The sequence below is a fragment of the Tasmannia lanceolata genome, unplaced genomic scaffold, assembly GCF_043159265.1.
Source record: "Tasmannia lanceolata isolate RefF3 unplaced genomic scaffold, GAP_Taslan_0.1 ptg000048l, whole genome shotgun sequence".
NCBI lineage: Eukaryota > Viridiplantae > Streptophyta > Magnoliopsida > Canellales > Winteraceae > Tasmannia > Tasmannia lanceolata.
Genome location: NW_027518725.1, coordinates 5,193,068 through 5,215,146, shown reverse-complemented (window position 1 = coordinate 5,215,146; position 22,079 = coordinate 5,193,068). Strand labels below are relative to the sequence as shown.

At 41.7% G+C, this 22,079-nt stretch overlaps 1 protein-coding gene across 1 annotated transcript; it reads left to right on the top strand.

The window, feature by feature from the left end:
• The first annotated feature begins 53 nt into the window (after positions 1-53).
• LOC143864402 (Nucleic acid-binding, OB-fold-like protein) lies at positions 54-21,969 on the top strand. Its single transcript, XM_077375336.1, has 3 exons — positions 54-499; positions 19,161-19,367; positions 21,533-21,969. The coding sequence occupies exons 1-3, from the start codon at positions 113-115 to the stop codon at positions 21,674-21,676; spliced, it is 738 nt and encodes a 245-aa protein (XP_077231451.1). The 5' UTR covers positions 54-112; the 3' UTR covers positions 21,677-21,969.
• Positions 21,970-22,079: the final 110 nt, after the last annotated feature.

The following is a 22,079-nucleotide window of genomic DNA, read 5'->3' as shown; positions in this document are numbered from 1 at the left end:
GAATAAGTACAAGTGGGGCCTACCTAATTCCTATTCACTTGTTATTGTGGAAGCCACAAACGATAAATGGGGTAAATTTATCCAAGAAGGCCCAACTAAGAAACACCGGTGGATGGGGATGGCAACCGTCCTCCTCCGCAGCTTGTCGTGCTTTTACTTGAGGAGGAGGGGTCGTCCAACACTCTCCTCCTTTGCCCACTCCTCCCATCATCAGGTGCATTGTTGGAGCCTGTCTTTGCCTCCACGCCCTCTCATCAATGATAAGAAGCCCCACCTCCAATTACTATTCTACACAGAAACTAGCAGCAGCATCTCTGCTTCGTCCGATCCAATCAAGGAAGCGGCCGATGGTTTGGACATTCGGGTTGGATGCATTGTTAGAGCGTGGAGGCATCCCGAAGCAGATTCCCTCTACGTTGAAGAGGTAGATGTTGGGGAGCCCCAACCTCGCACCATTTGTAGCGGCCTCGTCACATACATCCCTCTAGACCATCTCCAGGTACCTTTGCATTCCTGCTAACTATGTTGTTCTACTTCAATATCTTTTGTCTTAGGCTCTGTTTGGATTGCAAGAAAAATATTTCTAATGGGATTCTATTATTTTTCTTTCCACGATTTAGAGGAAAATAATATGACTATCACAAATTTAGAATGGTATTATCATAAATTGAAAGTCTCAAAATTGATTAGGGTTGGTTCAAGTCCGATTGTGATGTCAAATTCTTGAGCTATTTCTAGAAAACATTGTGGAAGATGATGGGTATTAAGCTAGAAGACTCAAGTGCATTTTATCCGCAAACAAACGGATAAACTGAAGTGGTACATTGTAGTCTAGGAATTCTATTGTGATGTTTGTTAGGAGATAACATCAAAGGATGGGACACTCTTTTAGAAAGGATTGAGTTTGTTTACAACAATTCCATCAACCATAGGCGCTCATTTTTGCTTTCATAGAATGCCACAACCATGTCATAATTGGATGATTCGTTCGTACCCAATCATCGTACGTAGGGTCAGATTTAGGTGGGCTGTTTTCTTTTAGAAACTTCAAATTTCTGAAGCACCCAAGGCAACTTTGACGGATTGGATCCATAATAGGTAATTTAGGCACATTGATTCCAACAGAAGTCACTGAAAGGGATGGCAACTTCATGACCGAGGGTTTTGTTTCGGCCATAGTAAAAAGTTACAGAAAGGTAAGTGAGACAACACACAACAACTGTGGATGGAATCAACAAAGCCTTGCGTAGTTAACAGAACACAATAGGCAATCCACAGGGCAGCCCAGTGCACGAGGCTCCCGCCATTGCGGGTTTTGGGGAGGGCTAGATATACGCAGCCTTACTCCTGATTTGCAGAGAGGTTGTTTCTATGACTCAAACCTTACCCCTGATTTGCAGAGCGGCTGTTTCTATGACTCAAACCTGTGACCACCATGTCACACGATGGAGCAACCATACCGTTGCGCCAAGGCTCGCCCTCTACAATAGGCAATCCACACAATGTCCAAAAAACATTTCTCAACCGGCACAAGTTCCGTAGCGGCACATACACGACAGAACAGCAGACCACAAAAGACCCAATATGGCCCACAAGAGAATTAGTTTACGTGCCAGACACAGCTCAACAGCAAGGTTTTAAATTTCGGTTTCGGAATGCGTTTCGGTCCTCACCGAAACCGAAATTTCGTTCGAAATCCGTCGAAATAGGGAAAAAGTAATATTTTATCCCGTACGAAATTTCGGTAATTTCGGCTGAAATTTCGGGATAATATTAAATAACAAATAAAATTCAGATTTTTTAGAGATATTCCTTAAATTTCGGCCCGAAATTTTGTAACGTTTCGACTTACCCCAATTTCGGTTTCGGTCTCGACCGAAATTTCAGATTTCGGTCGAAATTTAAAACCTTGTTCAACAGTCTACAATTATTGTGTGAAGCAATCCCAATAGTCCACAAGTTGATTTGATTCATTCCACAACAGTCAATAGGCGTACATAACAGCACAAACAGTCTATAGGACGATTTAATGCTGTCCACAAAGTCTACCTAGTGAGACAGTGGCCCAAACAGTACACAACAGTCCATGCATTAGCACACCAGCTCAAATATTCCATAAAAGTCTACTCAAAGTCCAAGTTATCAGTCCATAATCCATGTCATTTGATTTACTTAGGGAGTCATTTTGATGCCCCTTTAAGAGGAAACTTAACCAAATGTAATGGGGCCCACAGAGAATTAAGAGGAGGGTGGATGTTGGGTTTGCATGAATGGAAGATGGTGGTGGTGTTGGGGAAGGGGGTCGGGGTGGGGTGGGTTCGGCCTGTAGTTCAATGGTTGAGGCGATGTTTCTCAACCTTGAGGTCGCGAGTTCGATCCTAGCTTATCACTTAAAAAAAAACGAAGATGGTGGGATGGGGTGTCAAAAAGGGAAAAGTCGTAGGGCTCATTGATGGGGACAATCGTAGGGCCATATTTTAATTTTCTAAGCGTGTTTTAGGTGTCTTTTAAGTCCTTTAAGTTATAGTAGGGGTATTAGAGTCTTTTTATATCAAAATAGTTTAAGTTCTTTGAATTCTGTATGTTTTAAAGAGGCCCCACATATGTATTACGGGATTTTTAAGTAGAAAGCAAGAGGGTATTTTGGTCCAAAAAAGTATTACGTTTTCTTTAGGATTTTAGAACTTTCTACTTCTCTTCTTTTTGTCTTACATATTGTAAGCCCTATGGCACTTTTCAAGGAAGCTATTTTATGCTACGGATGAATGAAAAGATTTGAAGTTTTCCTCTTGTGTGGATGTGATGTCTACTCTTGCAAAGGTGAGATGCCTTAATCTTCCCTAAGGTGTGATGCCTAGGAACCCCTTGGCGTGATACCTTAGGTTTTAGTTGGTGAGATTCCAACCTTTCTATCTATCTCTTTCATATATTTTTTTGGTTTTTTCATATAAACCGCCTTCCTAGGAACCAAAAACCTACATTAATCTCACCTTGCATTATTTTTTACCCATCTTCTACGCAAAACCCCTAAAATATCCATTAAATTTTTTTTCTCAACCATAGAAACATCATGCAGTTCCATCCCTATCACGCTTCTCCCTCCGTTTTGCCTGTGGCTCAATGGTTGTGGCGTTGTTTCTCAACCTTGAGGTTGTGGGTTCGATCCTAGCTTAGCACTTAAAAAAGGAAGATGGTGGGATGGGGTGTCAAAAAGGGAAAAGTCGTAGGGCTCATTGATGGGGACCATCGTAGGGCCATATTTTATTTTTTAAAGTGTGTTTTAGGTGTCTTTTAAGTCATTTAAGTTATAGTAGGGGTATTGGAGTCTTTTTATATCAAAATAGTTTAAGTTCTTTTATAGAGGCCCCATATGTGTATTACGGGATTTTTAAGTAGGAAGCAAGAGGGTATTTTGGTCCAAAAAAGTATTACGTTTTCTTTAGGGTTTTAGAACTTTCTAGTTCTGTTATATTTTAAGCCCTATGGCACTTTTCAAGGAAGCTATGTTATGATATGGATGAATGAAAAGATTTGAAGTTTTCCTCTTGATTTGTAAGGCTAGATCTAAAGGTCTAAAGAGTAGATCTAGGTATTTTTAGATCTTCTTCATCGTAAAAGCTAAGAAGAAGACATAAGAAAAGAATAAATGCGGTCTTTAAGGAGGAGAAAATGCAAGATCAGATCTAATGGAATAATCCAAAAGGAAAGATGAGAATGGTCTCCTGTTGTAAATGCATTCTTATAAATGTAAGAAGAAAGTACGAAGAGAAGAAGTTAGAGAAATGATAAGAAACAAGGAGAAGAAAACAGAGAAGAGAAGAATTTGTATGGTGTAGTCTATCGACTATCTACATCCACGACTTCAATATATATATCTATATATATTTTGTTAGAAATGAGATTAGGGTTAGAAAGAGATGAAGAAGAAGAGGAGTGAAGGATGGAGTCTCCACTAGGGAGCTCCTCATGAATATGATTTATATAGAGGCCCAAACTAGGGCAACAATGTACAATGACTACAATACCCCTAACTACTACAAGTAATGTCTAAACTACCCTAATACATTATTCAACACTCCCACTCAAGCTGGAGCATATATGCTATGGAACTCCAGCTTGGTACAAAGAAAACTATAACAAACTAAAAATAACAAAGAGTACATAATCTCATACATTAACACTCCTCAAGCTGGTGTGGTGAATACATAAGGAAAGCATAACAAAAGATAACAGCCACCATGAGAGTACGGTCGTTGAGATCAGCAGCTACCCAAAATGAACAGCTCCCCCTGAAATAGCACTACGGCAAGAGCAGTCACAACCGGGTCTCCCCCTAAATGAGAACCCGGCAAATAATTCTAGAGCCACGAAGGATCAAACCGTGCACCCCAGTAGGGGAATAGCAACGATCCATCGAGCAAAAAGGCACACCAAATGTGCGCACATGAGCAACGACGAAGCACCACGAGCAGGAACACAACTAAGCAGCATCATGCCAATAGAAGATAACTACCGATGGGAAAACCATCGGAGACAAGGTCGACGTGGAAACCGTCGCCAGGAGAGAAGAAGAGATAGAGAAGATAAACAACCAACGATGGGGAAACCATCATCTGGAAACAAAGTCACAGCATGAACATCGTCCCCTAAAGACAAGAAGAAAAGGAGCGAAAAGATAAACCAACCAATGATGGGGACACCATCGTCTGGAGAATAGGTCGACGGCATGAACATCGTCGCCTGAAGATAGGAAGAAAAGGAAGGAGAAGATAACTAACCAACGATGGAGACACCATCGTTTGGAGACAAGGTCGCCTGAAAAGGAGCCGACCAACGATGGGGACACCATCGCCCAAAAAAGGGTGGTCGACGGAAAAAGACCGTCTCCTGTAAGAGAGCTGACCAACGATGGATATGGAAGCCATCTCCCGGAAAAGAGGGGATAGGGCATAAAGCCGAGAAGAAGAAGAAACCCGCAATACGAAAAAGACTGACAATGAGATGAAGAACAAGCCATAGAAGGGAGAACAAAGACGAAGGACATAAAGAGAAGACACATGACGAAATAGACAAAGAACATAATCACCAACAATACTCCCCCTCAGGCGAGACTACATGAGCCCGGATACAACAAGACAACACAAGACATTAACAAGAGAAGACAACAATAAGAGAAGATAACAAGACAAATAACATAAGGAGAACACAACAACACTCCCCCAAGAAGACAATACGAAGAAAAAGACAACATCGAGAGAAATGAATTACTCTAAGAAAATATGACAACACTCCCCGTCAAATACCTTTAACTTGCAACGAAAAACGAAGAAAAACAAGGCACCACACCTCTCCCGGGCATTTCATCGAACATTTGGTGTGTGCCGAATAAGACAAAGAAATGAAGAGAAACAAGGCACTACACTTCTCTTAGACATTTGAGCAAACACTTGGTGTGAGCCTTAAATAACACATAAAAGGCATAGAAATCAGTACATAGAAGACAATGTAAAGAAAGAGATGACTTCAACACAAAAAATAAGAGACCACAAGAAACAATACAAGACAACACTCCCCCTCAAGTTGAGGCCGAAGGCCGTCAACTTGAAACAAAAAGAAGGCTTTCAAGGCACAAAATCTCTTTGAGACATTTTATCAAGCACTTGGTGGGCACCTTGGAGAGGAAGACAAAAGACAAACACAATAAATATAGATGGAGAAAAACAAAGATGAGGATGAAGGAAAAGAAGACAACAATCCATACGGCAACTCAAACAAGAGAAAGAGAGAGTAGATACGGACGAGGAAAATGAGTTTCCCGTGAGAGAAACGATGGCATAGAAAAATACCATGAGACATTTTAGGAGTTTGAAACAAAAACAGAGAAATATGAGAGAGAAATTAGGGGAGAGAGATCTTAGGGAAGATTTGAGGAGAAACTATAGGAAGATAAAGAGAGGAAAACGAGATACGAGAGAAAGAGATGATGGCATACAGGGAGATAGACTCTTCTTCTTTTCTTCTTGAAGGATCAGCCCATTGGCTCTGATACCATGTTAGAAATGAGATTAGGGTTAGAAAGAGATGAAGAAGAAGAGGAGTGAAGGATGGAGAGTCTCCACTAGGGAGCTCCTCATGAATATGATGTATATATAGGCCCAAACTAGGGCAACAATGTACAATGACTACAATACCCCTAACTACTATAAGTAATGTCTAAACTACCCTAATACATTATTAGCTAAGAAGAAGACATAAGAAAAGAATAAAAGCGGTCTTCAAAGAGGAGAAAATGCAAGATCAGATCTAATGGAGTAATCCAAAAGGAAAAATGAGAGTGGTCTTCTGTTGTAAATGCACTCTCATAAATGTAAGAAGAAAGTACGGAGAGAAGATGTCAAAGAAATGATAAGAAGCATGGAGAAGAAAAGAGAGGAGAAGAATTTGTATGGTGTAGTCTCTCCACTATCTGTTGAAGTGCCCTAAAACCCAGTATATTCCGCATGTTAATCGATGAAAGTTTCTTTTTCATGACATTTATGGGTATTAAAAGTTAAATAAGTGTGATATGTTACTTGTTATTGACACGTATTTGTCCTTAGGTAGCAAAGTAGGAAACCCATGCTCATGGATTCACAGATCCTAGGGAGCAAGGAGATATGGGATTCCGGTTCTTTGCAGACCTTAGTAGTTCCTAGTCGAGATTGAGGTTGGACACCTCCTCCTGTACACAACTAGCATCTATCTTGCCTACATGCTCTAGATGTGGAGTGACTTATCTCAATCACTTGGGTAGTGGACCCTAAGCAAGATAGAATGGATACGACAATGAGATTGCGTACTGAACAAGATCACAGTAGAATAGCTTGTGGACAGGAGATAGTTGAGCTATTCTACCAGACAGGACCTTTTACATGTCCTTTGACCTGAGGGGTCATATTGGTCTGTTAGAGAGTCTCTCTTTTTTTGTCTATCTAACCGTGGTTCTTATTAGAGTCGCCAGAGGGTAGTACTAAAGTGTTGGACAAACCTTCGAGGTCAATAGTGATACCCGACAAGGAATTCTCCACCTATTTAATAGGATAACATCTACGGTTTTGGTCAGAGCAGTAGGCCTAGAAAAATACCTGGCCTGGTGGATTTGATAAAATGTTTATCAAAAGGATTTCACAAAATAAGTTTTCTTTTGAAATGGTTTTAGCAAATGCATTTGCGGGCAGACACTGCTTGACTGAAAAGTATACCATGAGTGAGCCAGGGGGTAGTTAATGTCAGAGAAGCAGGATTCGTACCCAGAGTTGGGGATTCGCGAATCCCCGAATCGCGAATCCGAACCGTGATTCGATTCGAATCCCCGATTCTGGGGAATCCCGATTCCAAATTTTGGGAACCCCGATTCCCAATTAATGAAAACCCCGATTCCCACTTTATAGGAACCCCGATTCCCAGGCGATTCCCTGCGAATCCCCAGCGAATCCCAACTCCCCACGACTCTCAGCGAATCCCCGGCGAATCCCCCACGAATCCCCAGCGAATCCCCGACGAATCCCCGTCGACTCTCTGGCAAACCCACGATTCCCGCTTCCCACCATCCCAGGAGCCTTCGATTCCCGCTTTCGAATCCCGAATCGAATCCCGCTTTCGATTCCCGCCTTGGCAACCTTAGTTAATGTCCACTCCCCATAGGACTCAACTTGATAGATGTGGACTTGGAGGAAGGACTTGCACATTTGATGGGATTAGGTGTATGATGATTTGATGGTTATCTTTAGGGTTACGTCTCGATGGAGGCCACTGACTCAATGTGATTTTAGCGTTAACTACGGAGCAATAATCGCAGTGGGGCCCACTTGTGGGTTCTGCAAGATCTACCGTTAAATCCCTGCTACGATCCTACTCACTACTCGATTGACCCATTATAATCTATTGGAGGTCCCGCATTTATTTAGTTGCTTACACGAACTAGTTTCGTGGCATTGGATGCATTGAAAGGATATACACAATGTATATAGTGTATATGCACTATGGGATACATTGGGAATACCAAAATGTTAAGTATTAAATATAAGGGTATTTTGGGAATAACATAAATTATAATTGGAGCTTTAATCCTATTGGACAGGATTGGATTGCATTAATTTCATTGAGAATTAAATGGAAAATGTAAGAGGATTTAAATTGGATAAGTGGAACCCACATGGGACGAATTTGAGTGGGACCCATGTCCACACGCCCGATGTGGTGTGCCATTATCAATTTGAATTTCAAATAATATTTGAAATATTATTGCTTGATTTGTTTTAACAAATTAAAGCAACACATGTAGTGAAAATGGAATGAGAGAAAGAAGGAAACAAAGAACAGAACAAAATTGGAAACAAGAGAACCACATGAGGCCACCCAAGGTTGCTTTGGCAGCAAGGCACGCCCACTGTGTCTTGTTTCCCAATTGGGTGTGTCTTGTTTCCCAATTGGAGCTTCCAATTTTGAGTAGTTCCTTAGTTTTTTGGATTTCTCTAGAAACTTTGAATTGTGCAAAAGGCAATTGAAAACTCTATAAATACAAGACAAATTGCTGGAGTTTTTTTTAGAGCCCTCCCATAATTCCATGTGCTTGAAATTGGTAGAAACACCCCAAAGTCCTTCTCTTGTTCTTCTCTCTCAATTCCATCAACTAGTTTTGTCTTTTCAAGGTTAAAGACAATCATCCAACCAAGCTCTATTATTCTAAACAATTATTCTCACATTATAATCTGATTTAGATCAGATTATAAAGTGAACAAAGAGTTGTACACAAGTTCCTTTGTGCAACAAAAGGAATCCATCGATTTAACTTGCGGTTTCTCGTCGATTAGATCGTCGGCGGATTTTCGAGGAGTAGATCAAGCGAACATTTTCTTCTCTACAGCAACTAAAGGTATTTGGTTTATATTTATGTTCATTAAATCACCATAAAATCAATTAGTCCCTATGAATCCTGGGTTAGAGCAAAATTTTTGTTCTACACGGTTTATTCTTCCGCTACGTGTAGCGATTTTGCTCGAGGTTTTTCAAACTTTCTAACATTATCTACATCCACGACTTATATATATATTACACATTAAAATAGTACCAAGAGGCCCTAGGGCCATCCAATGATGGACCCTATCCATTGACACATTAAAGACTACTTAAACTTAAAGATAAGTTATTGTGGGCTTTATCTTCAACACCAAAGGCATGTTAATCAGCTCATTCAGTAATATAGAGATCCATGACTTCAATATATATATATATACACACACGGTTTTAAATTTCGGTGGGGACCAAAACCAAAATTTTCCGAAATTTCATTTTTCGCAATTTATTTCGGTAATTTCGGTCTGAAATTTCGTTTAAATGCCATTATTATTTTTTTTTTTAAAGTGTTACAAAATTTCGGTCCAAAATTTCGAACCAAATTACCAAATTTCGGTTTTCGGTGGGGTCCGAAACGGTTACCGAAACCGAAATTTTAAACCATGTATATATATATATATATATATATATATATATATATATATATATATATATATATAGAGAGAGAGAGAGAGAGAGAGAGAGAGAGATAGAGGGAGGAAATGAAGTATGTGCAGCTGCACAGATAAGCTATCTGTGCATGGCTGCACAAACCATAGTGGGGACCACATTTTTGGGGTAATCCAAAGCATTCATTTGGAAGGCCCTTCCATGGATAGGGTGTGTACCAAAAATCAGCCCTTTAGGATCATCCTAACCCTGCCATTTGTGGAGAGAAAAAATGGGCAGAAACAGTGTCTGTCCATTTTCCCCTCCAACTTTTACACTAACAAAAGGGGATGGGTCTTTCTTATAGTCTCAAACAATTAATTCCGTGAGGCTCAACTCAATGTTTCTATACCTGAATGCGATTCTCCACTAGAAAAAGGCAATGCTCTCATGCACTGGATCACATTGGGAGTCGTCCAAATAGCCACACTCTACATCGATTGAGGAGTCGATTCATGGGTCATGAGGGCGCACTCTGAGTCTGCCTCTTGTTCTTCCTCATAGATCACACTGTTCTGAGTCTCGACATGGAGGGATTGGATTCACGAGACACTTAAGTTTGCTTCTTGGGATGGAGCCATATCATGCATGTCCTTCGTCTTAACCTCAAAGACTAACATCCTTTTTGCCTGGATTGTTTTTTAGATACCCTTTCAGAAAGTTAGTATTGCTATCCAATGCTCTATTGACTCCTTTTCAAAAATTAATGTCTTCCCTATCCTTACATTCTCCCTCTCCTTGATGCTCCAATGTGGCTCTGCTGACATAACATCTTTTCGGCTTACCCATGCAAAATTTTAAGGCTCAGATCTCCACCATGACCCCCAATTGTTCCCATATCTATTACCTCAACAATGGTTGCCACCTCACTGGTAGGATTGAGGACCCTACTTGCCCCTAACCTCTTGACCATCACTACTTCACATTTGAACAATGTATTATTGTGTGGGATATCAGTAGTCTTTGAGATCATTTTTTTTTAAAAATTGATATTTCATTAATTTCAATAGGATTAGTCAGGGACAAGTTGTCCCACGACTTACATTACATAAAAACTTTCCGAAGACCTTTTACAAGATACTTTTAAAGAGGGGGATTAGATAATGATACAATCAGTATAGATCCCCGCAGAACCCCCTCCTTAGCCAAAGAGTCTGCCGCCTCATTTGCAGATCTCCTTCGATGCTTATCTTCGGCTTCAATAGAGTCATAAGGTCTAAGATTTCCGCAATCAAACCTTGGATCCTCCAAGGACCCTTAGATTTGCTTGATGCCCAGCTTACTGCATTGGCTGAATCACCTTCCACTATCAGCTGGCTCAGTAGTCTTTGAGATCATAGAGTTCGATGGGATAGCTTCCTCCCTCGCTAATGCCCTTAACTTTGCTTACACCTTGCATATTCAAGGCATATATTGAATTCATGCATTACAAAAAATATGTTAACGAAGAGATTGAAAGAGTGCAGATGTTGATCATCAACTAATGTTTTCAATGGTCTATGATTTAATTGGCTCCCAGGCTTTGACATTTAGGTCGCCTTTTTATTTGGTCAATTTATAGTATTGAATTACATTAAACATGAATCATACAAAAGGTCTTTTAAGAAAATTGTATGCAAAGGTTTTAATTTATTATCATTTATTACATTTGTATTATTAGTGTTTGAGTTAAAAAGAGTGGTCTTAGTTCATTTGGTTATGTTTCTACGATATATAGTGCATGATTTTTTTTTTAAAGATAACAATTTATTTATTCCCATATAAGATGATTACATATAGGGGGGACAAGACGTCCCCGTGTAATACAATGGGTCACTGGAGTCCCGCTCCAGGAGCATTAAATACAACATTCACAACTGATAAGCCCACTCCTTCCTTCGCCAAAAGATCAGCTACCGTATTAGCTATATGCCTTCGATGAGATAATGAGATCCCGTATCTCATGAATCACCTTTGCTAGCCGCCAAGGGCCAATACATTTATTTGCCGCCCAGGCAATGACGTTGGTTGAATCACCTTCCACAATAAGGGGCCCCAAATTATGATTAAGGAACCAACGAAGCCCGAATAATAATGCTCTAGCCTCCGCCTCGTTCGCATCGCAGACCCCTGCCGGCCCTGAGAATGTCATCCTGATATTTTCGGTGAAATCACGAATTACACCCCCGATTCCCACTAGCCTGGGTTTCCCATCAGGCTCCCATCGAAGTTGAATTTAAAAGTGCCCTCCGGCGGTGCCACCCAATTCGGTTTGACAGTCTCCACGGCCATGGTTTAAAATTTCGACCGAAATCCGAAATTTCGGATTTTCGTGGGGACCGAAACCGGTATTTGGCGAAATTAAATATTTCGCCATTTACCAAATTTCGGCCATTTCGGTCCAAAATTTCAATAAAATGCATTTTTTAAAATAAAAAAAAAAACGTTACAAAATTTCCGAAATTTCGAACCGGAGTACCAAATTTCGACCGAAATTTCGGAATTTCGGTCGAAATTTCGGTTTCCCGAATGTCCGAAACGGTTACCGAAACCGAAATTTTAAACCATGTTCACAGCCCTCTTCTCCCTCAAAACTGTGTACCCATTCCACAATATCTTTGAAATAGAATAAGTACTTCCCCTTTACAGGTTACCCATATGAGTACTGCAATGATGATAGAGAGGCATAGAGATCTGGCTAGCTTACACTGGTCATTGAAAATTCTATTATTCCGTTCTTTCCATATAAACCATACTACTGCAAACGGGTTAGCATTACACATTCTGTGTCCAATGGAACCATGGAAAACTCCCGTCCAGTTCATAAGCGTCTCTGAAATGTTATTCATGATGACCGAATTCATTCCGAAAAATCTGATAACCCCCATCCACACAGCATAGGAGTAGAGGCATACCAGCAGCAAGTGATCAATTGATTCGGTACTGTTCCAGCATAGTGCACACCTGCTCGCCAGCTGAACACTCCTCTTCTGAAGCCTATCACAAGTATTAATACATCGATGCGCAACCAACCAAGCGAAAGCTACAATCCTCAGGGGAATGTAGGGCAGCCATAAACGCTTCCAGTTACCGTCCCGACTTTCCGCCGCCACTAATTTCAGAAAAAAACTTTTTACCGTAAGACTTCCTTCAGAGTCGGGTGTCCATAGCCACTTATCCGATTGATACGGGGATAGATAAGAGTTAGATAAGATGTTGAGGAGAGCAGCGAAAGATTCAACCTCTTCATCCTTTAGATTGCGACAAAATCGGATGTCCCAGAAAGAGACCCCTCCGCCTTTACCACGGATAGCATATTCCGCGATTGTTGCTTCCTTGTTAGATGCCACCTTAAAAATATTCGGGAAGGCAACAGATAGTGGAGAGTCTCCTATCCACAAGTCAATCCAGAAGCGAACTTCATTGCCCTTACCCGGCCCGAATCTTACTAGAGGTTTGAAGGAATCCCGGGAGATGCGAATAGAGCGCCACACCCCGGATCCCTTTCTACTCGACGGCACACCACCTTCCCAATCCCCCGCCCGTATTTACTCGCTATGATATTATGCCATAGGGCATCGTTCTCAACCCCAAACCTCCATAGCCATTTCCCCAATAAAGATTTATTGCGCAATCGAATTCTTCCAATACCAAGACCACCACATTTCTTAGGCATACACACCTTTTTCCAAGATAGTAAGTGTTTGAGCTTCTTGGATTCCCCGTCTCTTCCTTTCCATAGAAAGTCTCTTTGAATTTTGTCAATGCGATTAGCCACTTTAGCTGGGATTTTGAATAATGACATATAATACACCGGCATGTTGGCTAGGGCAGCTTTTATAAGGGTGATCCAACCACCGAGAGATAGAAACTTCCTTTTCCATGTGGCAAGTTTCCTTTCAATTCTTTCAATAACCACATCCCACAGCCCGATTTTAGGAATGCCAAAGCCAAGTGGCAAACCAAGGTAAGTGATGGGGAATTGACTCACTCCACAGCCAAGAATGTATGCGTTACCCCCCAACAGTTTCCTCCTCTAAATTGATGCCCGCTATTGTACTTTTGGAGAAATTGATTTTAAGTCCAGATGCCATTTCAAACTAGCGAAATAATCTCTTCAAGTTTGCCACGCTAGTCAACCCATCTTTAAGAAAAATTAAGGTGTCGTCCGCAAACTGCAGATGAGTAATGGGTAAAGAATTCTTACTAGCCGATAAGCCCTTAAGGACCCCTTTGCTTTCCGCCAGAGATAATAGTTTGCTGAGAGCTTCCACCACAACAATAAACAAATAGGGTGATAAGGGATCGCCTTGTCTAAGGCCCCGGGTACTATTGAAGAAACCATGAGGAGATCCATTTATAAGAATTGAAAATGTGGCGGTAGAAACACAAGATCTCATCCATCTCCTCCATTTCTCCCCAAAACCCATCTTCTCCAATACGAAGTCCAACATCTCCCAATCGACATGATCATAGGCTTTCTCAAGATCCACCCGTGCAATAATACCACTCTCCCCATTTCTCTTAATGGAATCAAGAACTTCATTAGCAATCAACACCCCGTCGAATATTTGCCTTCTATTCACAAAGGCACCTTGGAACTTAGATATTACGATATCCATCACCTTACAGAACCTCATAGCAAGAGTCTTTGCTAGCAGTTTATAAAGACTGTGAACCAAACTAATCGGCCGGAAGTCTTTTAATTCGGTTGCGCCCTCCCGCTTCGGAATAAGAGTTATACAGGTAGTATTTACTCCTTTATTTATAACTCCATTTTCATGAAATTCATTAAAGAAACGGCATACCCCTCCCCCTTAATGGAATCCCAGTATCGGATATAAAATGCCATTGGAAAACCGTCCGGTCCAGGCGCCTTATCCCTTTTTAAAGCATATAAGGATGTTTCAATTTCCTCCACCGAGAATAATCTTTCTAACCAACACCGTTTGTCTTCATTAATTCTGTTAAAAGACAGACCCCCCAACCGCGGCCTCCACACATACTTCGATGAATATAAGTTTTTATAGAAATCCAGGATACAATTTTTTATGCGATCCATGTCTTCCACTAACACACCATCGATCATCAGACAATTAATCGTATTAGCCCACCGTCTTGAATTTGCCATTTTGTGAAAAAAAAATTGAATTCTTGTCCCCCACATTAAGCCATATAGCACGGGATTTCAATCGCCATTGAATTTCCTCCCTGCGAACCAAGTTTTCGTATTCCAGCATTAAATTCATCCTCAATTGCTGATCTGCCTCCCCCAGTGGATGTAGTTCCTCTTTTCTTTCTAGGCCCTCTAACTCGGATAAAGCTTCCTCCTTGCGATAGTGCTTTTGTCCACGCTCCACAACCGCCCATGCTTTGATTTTACCTTTTACTTCCTTGAGTTTTTGGCAGAGGACAAAACCTGCCCATCCATCAGAATGAGCCGAGAGCCACCATTCTGATACTTTTCCGTCAAACTCTGAATTCTCACAGAGAGATGTCCATCCTGAAAGGGTATGGTCCACTAGACTCATCACCCAGCGCCAGCAATATGGGGTTATGATCAGATATGGGTCGCGGTAGTGCTCGCTGATAAATCTTCCGATAACCATCGTCCCATTCTTTGGAGATCAAGACACGATCAATCCGAGATTGAACTAATCATTCTTGATTATTTGTCCACGTAAACTTTGCACCTCCAGGGGTAGATCAATCAACTCACATTTATTGATCAGATCAGAGAGACACCGCATACTTTGCGTGATCCGCCCAATTTTGTTTTTCTCGTGGGGGTACCTAATCGTGTTGAAGTCCCCTCCCAAGATCCAAGCCCCCGGCCATCCATCCCGAATGGATTGAATTTCCGGCCAGAAAGCATGACGATTTCTAGCCCTTACAGGCCCATACACCACCGTAGCCATCCATTCAGCACCATTTGAGAGAGAAGAAAAAGTTAGAGATATTGAATACTCCCTGATCGATTGTCGTACCATTGTGAATTGAGATTCCTTCCAGACAACGACAATCCCCCCTGCCGTTCCTACTGCATCTTTTGCACACCACTGGCGGTTACTGTTGCCCCAAATCCCATTGATTATATTCTCCCCCACCCCACTTATTTTTGGTTCTATGATTGCAAATATGTCCGGCTTCCTTCTTCGGCAGATTTCCTTCGCAGCCAGCTTCTTTCATTCCGACCCCAAACCCCTGACATTCCAAAGTAGAATCTTCATTTAGAAGAACGGTAGTTGCGCCCAAAGAAACCTTTGGCTCTAACCTATTGTAGAGCCCTGATTTCCTTTCTTCCTTTGCCAGAATTGGTCGATTTTTTACACCCCTTCAGATCCCTACCCTCAATCTCCATGTACATTCTCCTAGTAGAATTCACATCCTCCTTATACAAAATGCCCATTTCATCGCCCAGCGAAGACCTAGCAGCAAATTCTTCCTCGCTGTCGTTCGTTGCCTGCGATTTCTCTTCATTTTGAACGCTATGTAAACAGGATTTTATTATGCAGTCCAATTCCATCACCAGAGTGTCTTCGGATACTTTTGTTTCTCTAGGTCCACACCCGTCCCCACCTCGAGCGTGTCTTCTTCGTCAGATTTTAGCGGATCATCCTGAATCGAGGCCTCTTTCTCCATCTTCCCATCCCTATTTGACGCCGATGCCAGATCCCTCTTTTGTTTCCCCTCCGCAAGAGTTTGTGCTCCACCCTCGATGTTACGAGTACAGGATTCCGTATCAAGTACCCCCTCAGGATTTAGATTCATGCATGCAGCCTTTTCTTCCATCTCTTCCGAGGTTTCCATGTCTACGTCTTCTCTCCTTGCCTTCTTTACCACCAAGATATCCGGAACCCCAATTACTGAATCCAATCCCTCCATCGGATTAATCTCCTTTTTAGACTCGCCAGTTTGTACTCCCACAGAGACCTTCATAAATTTCTTCCTTTTTTCTGGGTTCAACCCTTGCGTCATGATTGGAAACCACCAATTTATCCCGATCAGCTTCTTTTTGTTTTCTCCATTTCTCATATTCCCGTTTGATCTCGTCCCTTGATGATGAGATCGACAAGCTATGGGAGGTACCATACTTTTCCCCTTCCATTCTCCTGACCCTTGATACAAATTCCTCCCAATATTTGTTAAGTAATCTGCTATATCGGGAGTTTTCAGAAACATTATACTTTTTTGGTTTCCCATATCTGAGTCCAGAGATTTTCCTTCTATTACTAAAACCAGTATTTTTGAGTTTGATTTTCCATTTGGATTGGTTTGAATGACCTACCCTTGAGAGAATATCATCTTCGCCCTCCATTTGTCGCCATCTAACATGCATGCGAGATACATACTTATCTTGCGCCCCAGCTTTCTCCTGATTATGACATCTTTCATCTTCCATGACCAGTGGCCTAACACGTGTCGCAATCTCCTGATCCCCATCAGTGTATATCGCCTCTTTTTTCTTTTTCTCGATAATAAATATCATTTATGTTGCTTTTTGCAAGCGATTGCCTGTATTTAGAGGATTCTTCTCTTTGAGTAACACGTGTCGGTACGTCCATCTGATTGACAGCTAGCACCTCTTTGTCCGTCTCTGCATATCCTGAGCCCAGCTGTCTATAGCTCCTCCTCCCCCCCCCCCCCCCCCGAGTAATCCGCCAGGTCCATAGCCTTTTTGAAATTTGAATGGACGAGTGGATCTCGATCATCCAATTTCTCCCTTGAGATGAGTGCTATCGACTTTCCTTTTCGAGACGCGTCATCAAGCCGTTCGATCCTAGCTGCTTCATCCAACGGCTGATCATTTCTCTTTACCCATGGAAGCCCATTAGGTGCAGATTTCGCCGGTGGTTGATATTTTTCCGATGGTTTCTCCGGCCAGCACATTTCAGATTTTTTTTTCTTTCTCCGGAAACGTACAATCTACTTCCCACCAATCGCCATTGCTAGCATTTCGCTTGCCCCTTCTATTATCGCCTACCTGCAAGTGAAACAGATCTAGGGAGGTGTCCACATGCTTGGCTCCAAGAGAAAGGCCTTCCCCAAACTCACCTACAACCCCAATCGTATACCATCGATTTTCCACCTTCAGGCGAACATAAGATCTCAAGTTTTTCCATTCTGAAGTGAAAACCTTAGCCGATGCGTACTCCATGCACTGGCTGTTCTTCCCCTCAGTCTTGATTTCCAGGACGGAACCAAACAAACCACCCAAAGTTTCAATGGTGGATGCGGCCCAGGCATGTAGAGGTATCCCAAAAAAACGGATCCATATAGCTATAGCACCCGTCTGATAAGCAGGGTGCCACGGAGACAAAGATGCAATGAACTCGCCAAAAGCTTGAGCGCCTTTTCCAAACACCAAAGAGGCCTGGTGTTCGGATTCGAAAACAAACAAAATCTCCTTAACATTCAGTACAAAAGGTTTTGGTAGATTAGGCAGGTCCCAGAACCACTTCGCCCATTCCCATAACTTTTCAACAAACCCAGTTTCCTTTTTCATCCTCCCAATCAAGCATAATCTGAGAAGCTTACTTCTCACTTCGACCTCATTGCCCGATACTTTCACCATTGGGATGCCGCCTTCATCGAGGACTTCAGTGTTCCCAGATTCCGGCCATAATTTTAGGAGATTTGTTGTATTTACTTCATCTTCCTTTACCACAACCGGCCCCTTATCTCCCCTGACTATTTTGTCAATGTTTCTATGGAGTACTCGAGGAGAATGTGCTGCTCTATTCTCCGAGTTAAGAGCTTTCAAAACTTTATCAATAGGCTTCCCCTCCTCGCACCATCTACAGTTCCTCCTTCTTCTAAAATTGTGGTACCCACATCTATTGCAGCACCAATCCCCAGGTCGCCTTTCCATCCTACTGGGGGGAGGTATTCTAACATGTTCCTTTCTGTTTTTCTTTCTATTTTGTTCCCATTCGCCTTCATCGATTTCCACCACTTCAGTAGGCGAAGGAGTTAAATGTTTTAGATTAACATTAACTCCATTCACTATCAGTATTAAATTCTTTCTGCAGCATTCACGGGATATCTTCAGAGACTCCAAAGTTTCCTTCACAGAGTAACCAGCCATCATAAGATCCTGGTATACGTCCTTCAAATCATCGATTTTATACCCGCATTCACATATCCCCTTTCTTGACTTTTCTCCAGTTGAGAGAATCTCTCCAAAACTTCTATCCTGCCTCTCCATGGAAACACCCGAGGGATTCTGGAAGGGCTTGGGCCCTCACAAAGACAAAATAACTTGAACAGCAGGAAGTACTAGAAGGGCTTGGGCCCTGATTCAATCCACCAGCTACATTTAACAAGAACAGGTTAATGGGGGTGTTCTTGTCTGCCTATGAGGAGTGTCATCGCCCAAACAAGGGAGTGCAAACATCAACTCCTTTACACTTGAATTAGGTTTTTTTCCCCTTTTCGAAGGGTTTGCTACAGACCCAATTGGTGCTTCTCTTCTGCTGGACAAGTGTCGAAAATGGAAAGTGGTCGATATATAGTGCATGATGATTTTGAATTAGTTATCCGACTTACATTTTATATTTATATTATTCTTGTTCGAGCTAAAAAGGACGGATCATAGTTCATTTGGTTAATTTGGTACTAATATATCGCACGTACAGGACAAAAAGGTAATTGTCCTTGCTAATCTTAAGCCAAGGAACATGCGTGGTGTCAAGTCGAATGGGATGCTTATGGCAGCTTCTGATGCATCACATGAAAATGTTGAGCTTTTATTGCCACCTGAAGGTTCATTCCCTGGTGAAAGAATTTGGTTTGGCTCAGAAGAGGAAAAGGGAAACCAAGCAGATGCTGCTACACCTAATCAGGTATTGGGTTTGGCTTTCATACTTCTGGTCCTTTTTTCTGGTTATTTGAACTTTATTATATTTTTCTAACACCAAAATGGTTGCATTCCTTTTCATAAATAGCATTTGTATGGTAAATTTTGGAATTCCTTGAACTTGGAAATTCTCCTTTTACTCTTTGGAAAATCAAACGCAGTTCTCCAAAAAATAATGCATGGGAAGGACTCGCCAAAATTTCCCATTATTAAAAACTCATCAAATCAATCATCGACTCTCCCAAGTCGACTCCCCCTTAGGCCAAGTTATCGTGTTGGGGACCATCCCCGACCAAAGACAATCAAGGAAATCATTCCCTAAAGTTTTCAAAAGATTTCGATGAAAGTTGATATTGTATCAGTGTCACGGTCAGTTGAGAGTAACTTGATGTGAAAATGGCTAACGAGAAAATCAACTCTGTAGTTGCGTCTTGTAACAAGGAAGCAATTCTTTTTGTAGTTGCCCATTTCTTAGCTGCATTCCCTTCTCCCCATCTTTTATTCAGTTATTTCACCATGTAACTGCTTAGAAAGGCCTCCATGGGTTCAATTTTGCACTGCAAACATTAAAACGGCTCGGGAAGCCTTCGTTCATTTGATTCGATTCAAAGTTGGAACAGGTATTAATGTTCGATTCTGGTTGGACGTTTGGCTGGGTGATATGTGTCTTAAGGAGAAATACCCTGATCTATTTGGAATTGCAATTAACCAGTATGCGTCGGTGGCGGACAATTACAGTAGAAGAAACGATAATGGAAAACTGGTATGGGATGTAAAAATGAGGAGGAATCTAAAAGACGGGGAGATCAATAATTATATAGCCCTTCTTCGCAGCCTTGATGGCTGTTATTTCTCGCCGTTTGAAGAGGACAGGATCTTGTGGCATCCAGACCCGGAGGGTGAAATTTACAGTTCGATCCTTCTTTTCGCAACTTACCAAAGAAGAAGCTTCAGTCTCCCGACACCACAACATATGGCGCCAGGCAATTCCACCCAGTATTAAAGCATTTGCATGGACAGTTTCATACAAATGCATAAACACGTGAGATCGTTAAAAACTGCGCTCTTTCCACTTGGCTAGCAGATGCATCCTATGTTGTGCAGATGAAGAGACGATTGATCATTTATTTATTCACTGCTCCTACGCGCATTGCAAATGGAACGCAATGCTTCGATCTTTTGGTATCCTCTGGGTGATGCAGAATGATATTTCGGATGTTATTCTCAATTGGGGGTGTGCTTTCAAAGATCGTCTGGGTGAATCACTATGGAGGGCTTTACCGCTAGCAATCATATGGTCTATTTGGAGAGAACGGAACAACAGAATATTTTCTGATAAAGTGAGGCACTGGAGACACATCGCTCTTGAAAGAAAACTATCCCTCATCTCTTGGGCCAAGGCAAATGGAAATTTCTCATACCCAACTGGCGTGGCCTTAGAAACTGGAGGGAGGTACTGCTGGAAAAGAAACCCCGCGAATTAATCACTCACTGGATTGCTCCAAGCGAGGGGTGGTTGAAGTTAAATTTTGATGGCAGCTCATTAGGAAATCCCGGGCCTGCTGGTTTTGGAGGACTGATTCGGGATTCATACGGTAGAACTCTAATGTCGTATTCTGGCCCTGCGGGGATATACGATGCGAACGAAGCCGAGGTTAGAGGACTGCTCTTTGGACTTCGATGGTATGACTCGAATAACTTAGGTCCACTGATTGAGTGATTGTAGAGGGGGATTCATCGAACGCTATTGGTTGGGCTAAGAATCATGGTGGGGGCCCGTGGAGGTTTCACAATATAATTGACGAGGTTCGTCGTATACACCCGCAATTATTTCATCGGAGGCGAACGGCTAACTCTTCGGCAGATGCACTGGCTAAAGAGGGTGTCTATGCCTCTGAAGCAATGGTGAATTGCTGTAATGATTTGGCTCATTTGTATGATTCGGTGCTGTAGTACTGTATCTGATTCTGTAATGGGACATCTTGTCCCCATTTTTTATTAATATATTTTTGTTATCTTTCAAAAAAAAAACATTGAAAGGGAGATATGTTGGATACTACCTTTTTTGGGGGTGTGAAATTTTTATGTGCACCCCTTTTCGCTACTGGCTTGCAATCATTCTGATGCATTGTTTTACTATGAATTCCACAGGTTCAGAAGAAAAAGATTTGGGAATCTGTGCAGCCTCATCTCAAGACTACAGATTCTTGTGTAGCTGTTCTTGGGGTGCATCCCATGCGGACATCGGCAGGAGTGGTTGTTTGTAAATCTTTGAAAAATGCAAATATATCCTGATTAAGCTGGATCATACTTGGCTGGTGATAACCATGGTATCATGAAATTTTGGAATCATTTTTTCCTGTGGTAAATCATGTATTTGATCTGGTATTTTCTTTTACAAGATGGGGAATTCTTCACTGTGGTGACCAGTGATTTTGTTTTGTTCGTTTTGTTTCGTGGTACTACTGAAGATTGTTCATGGAACTTGTTCTTTTCCCCACAACTCTCCTAAACATTTTTAGGATTCTGACAAGGGAGATGATATCTGCCACTCTTTGTTTTGATAATGATACTATCACTTTATTAAACGGTTATCTGTTATCAGTGAATAGCTTTTCAGTAGCTGAGGGAGTGTAGAACTCACCTTTGATAATTTACATTATTTTCACTCCCCCTGCAGTTAGACCTGGCAAAATGG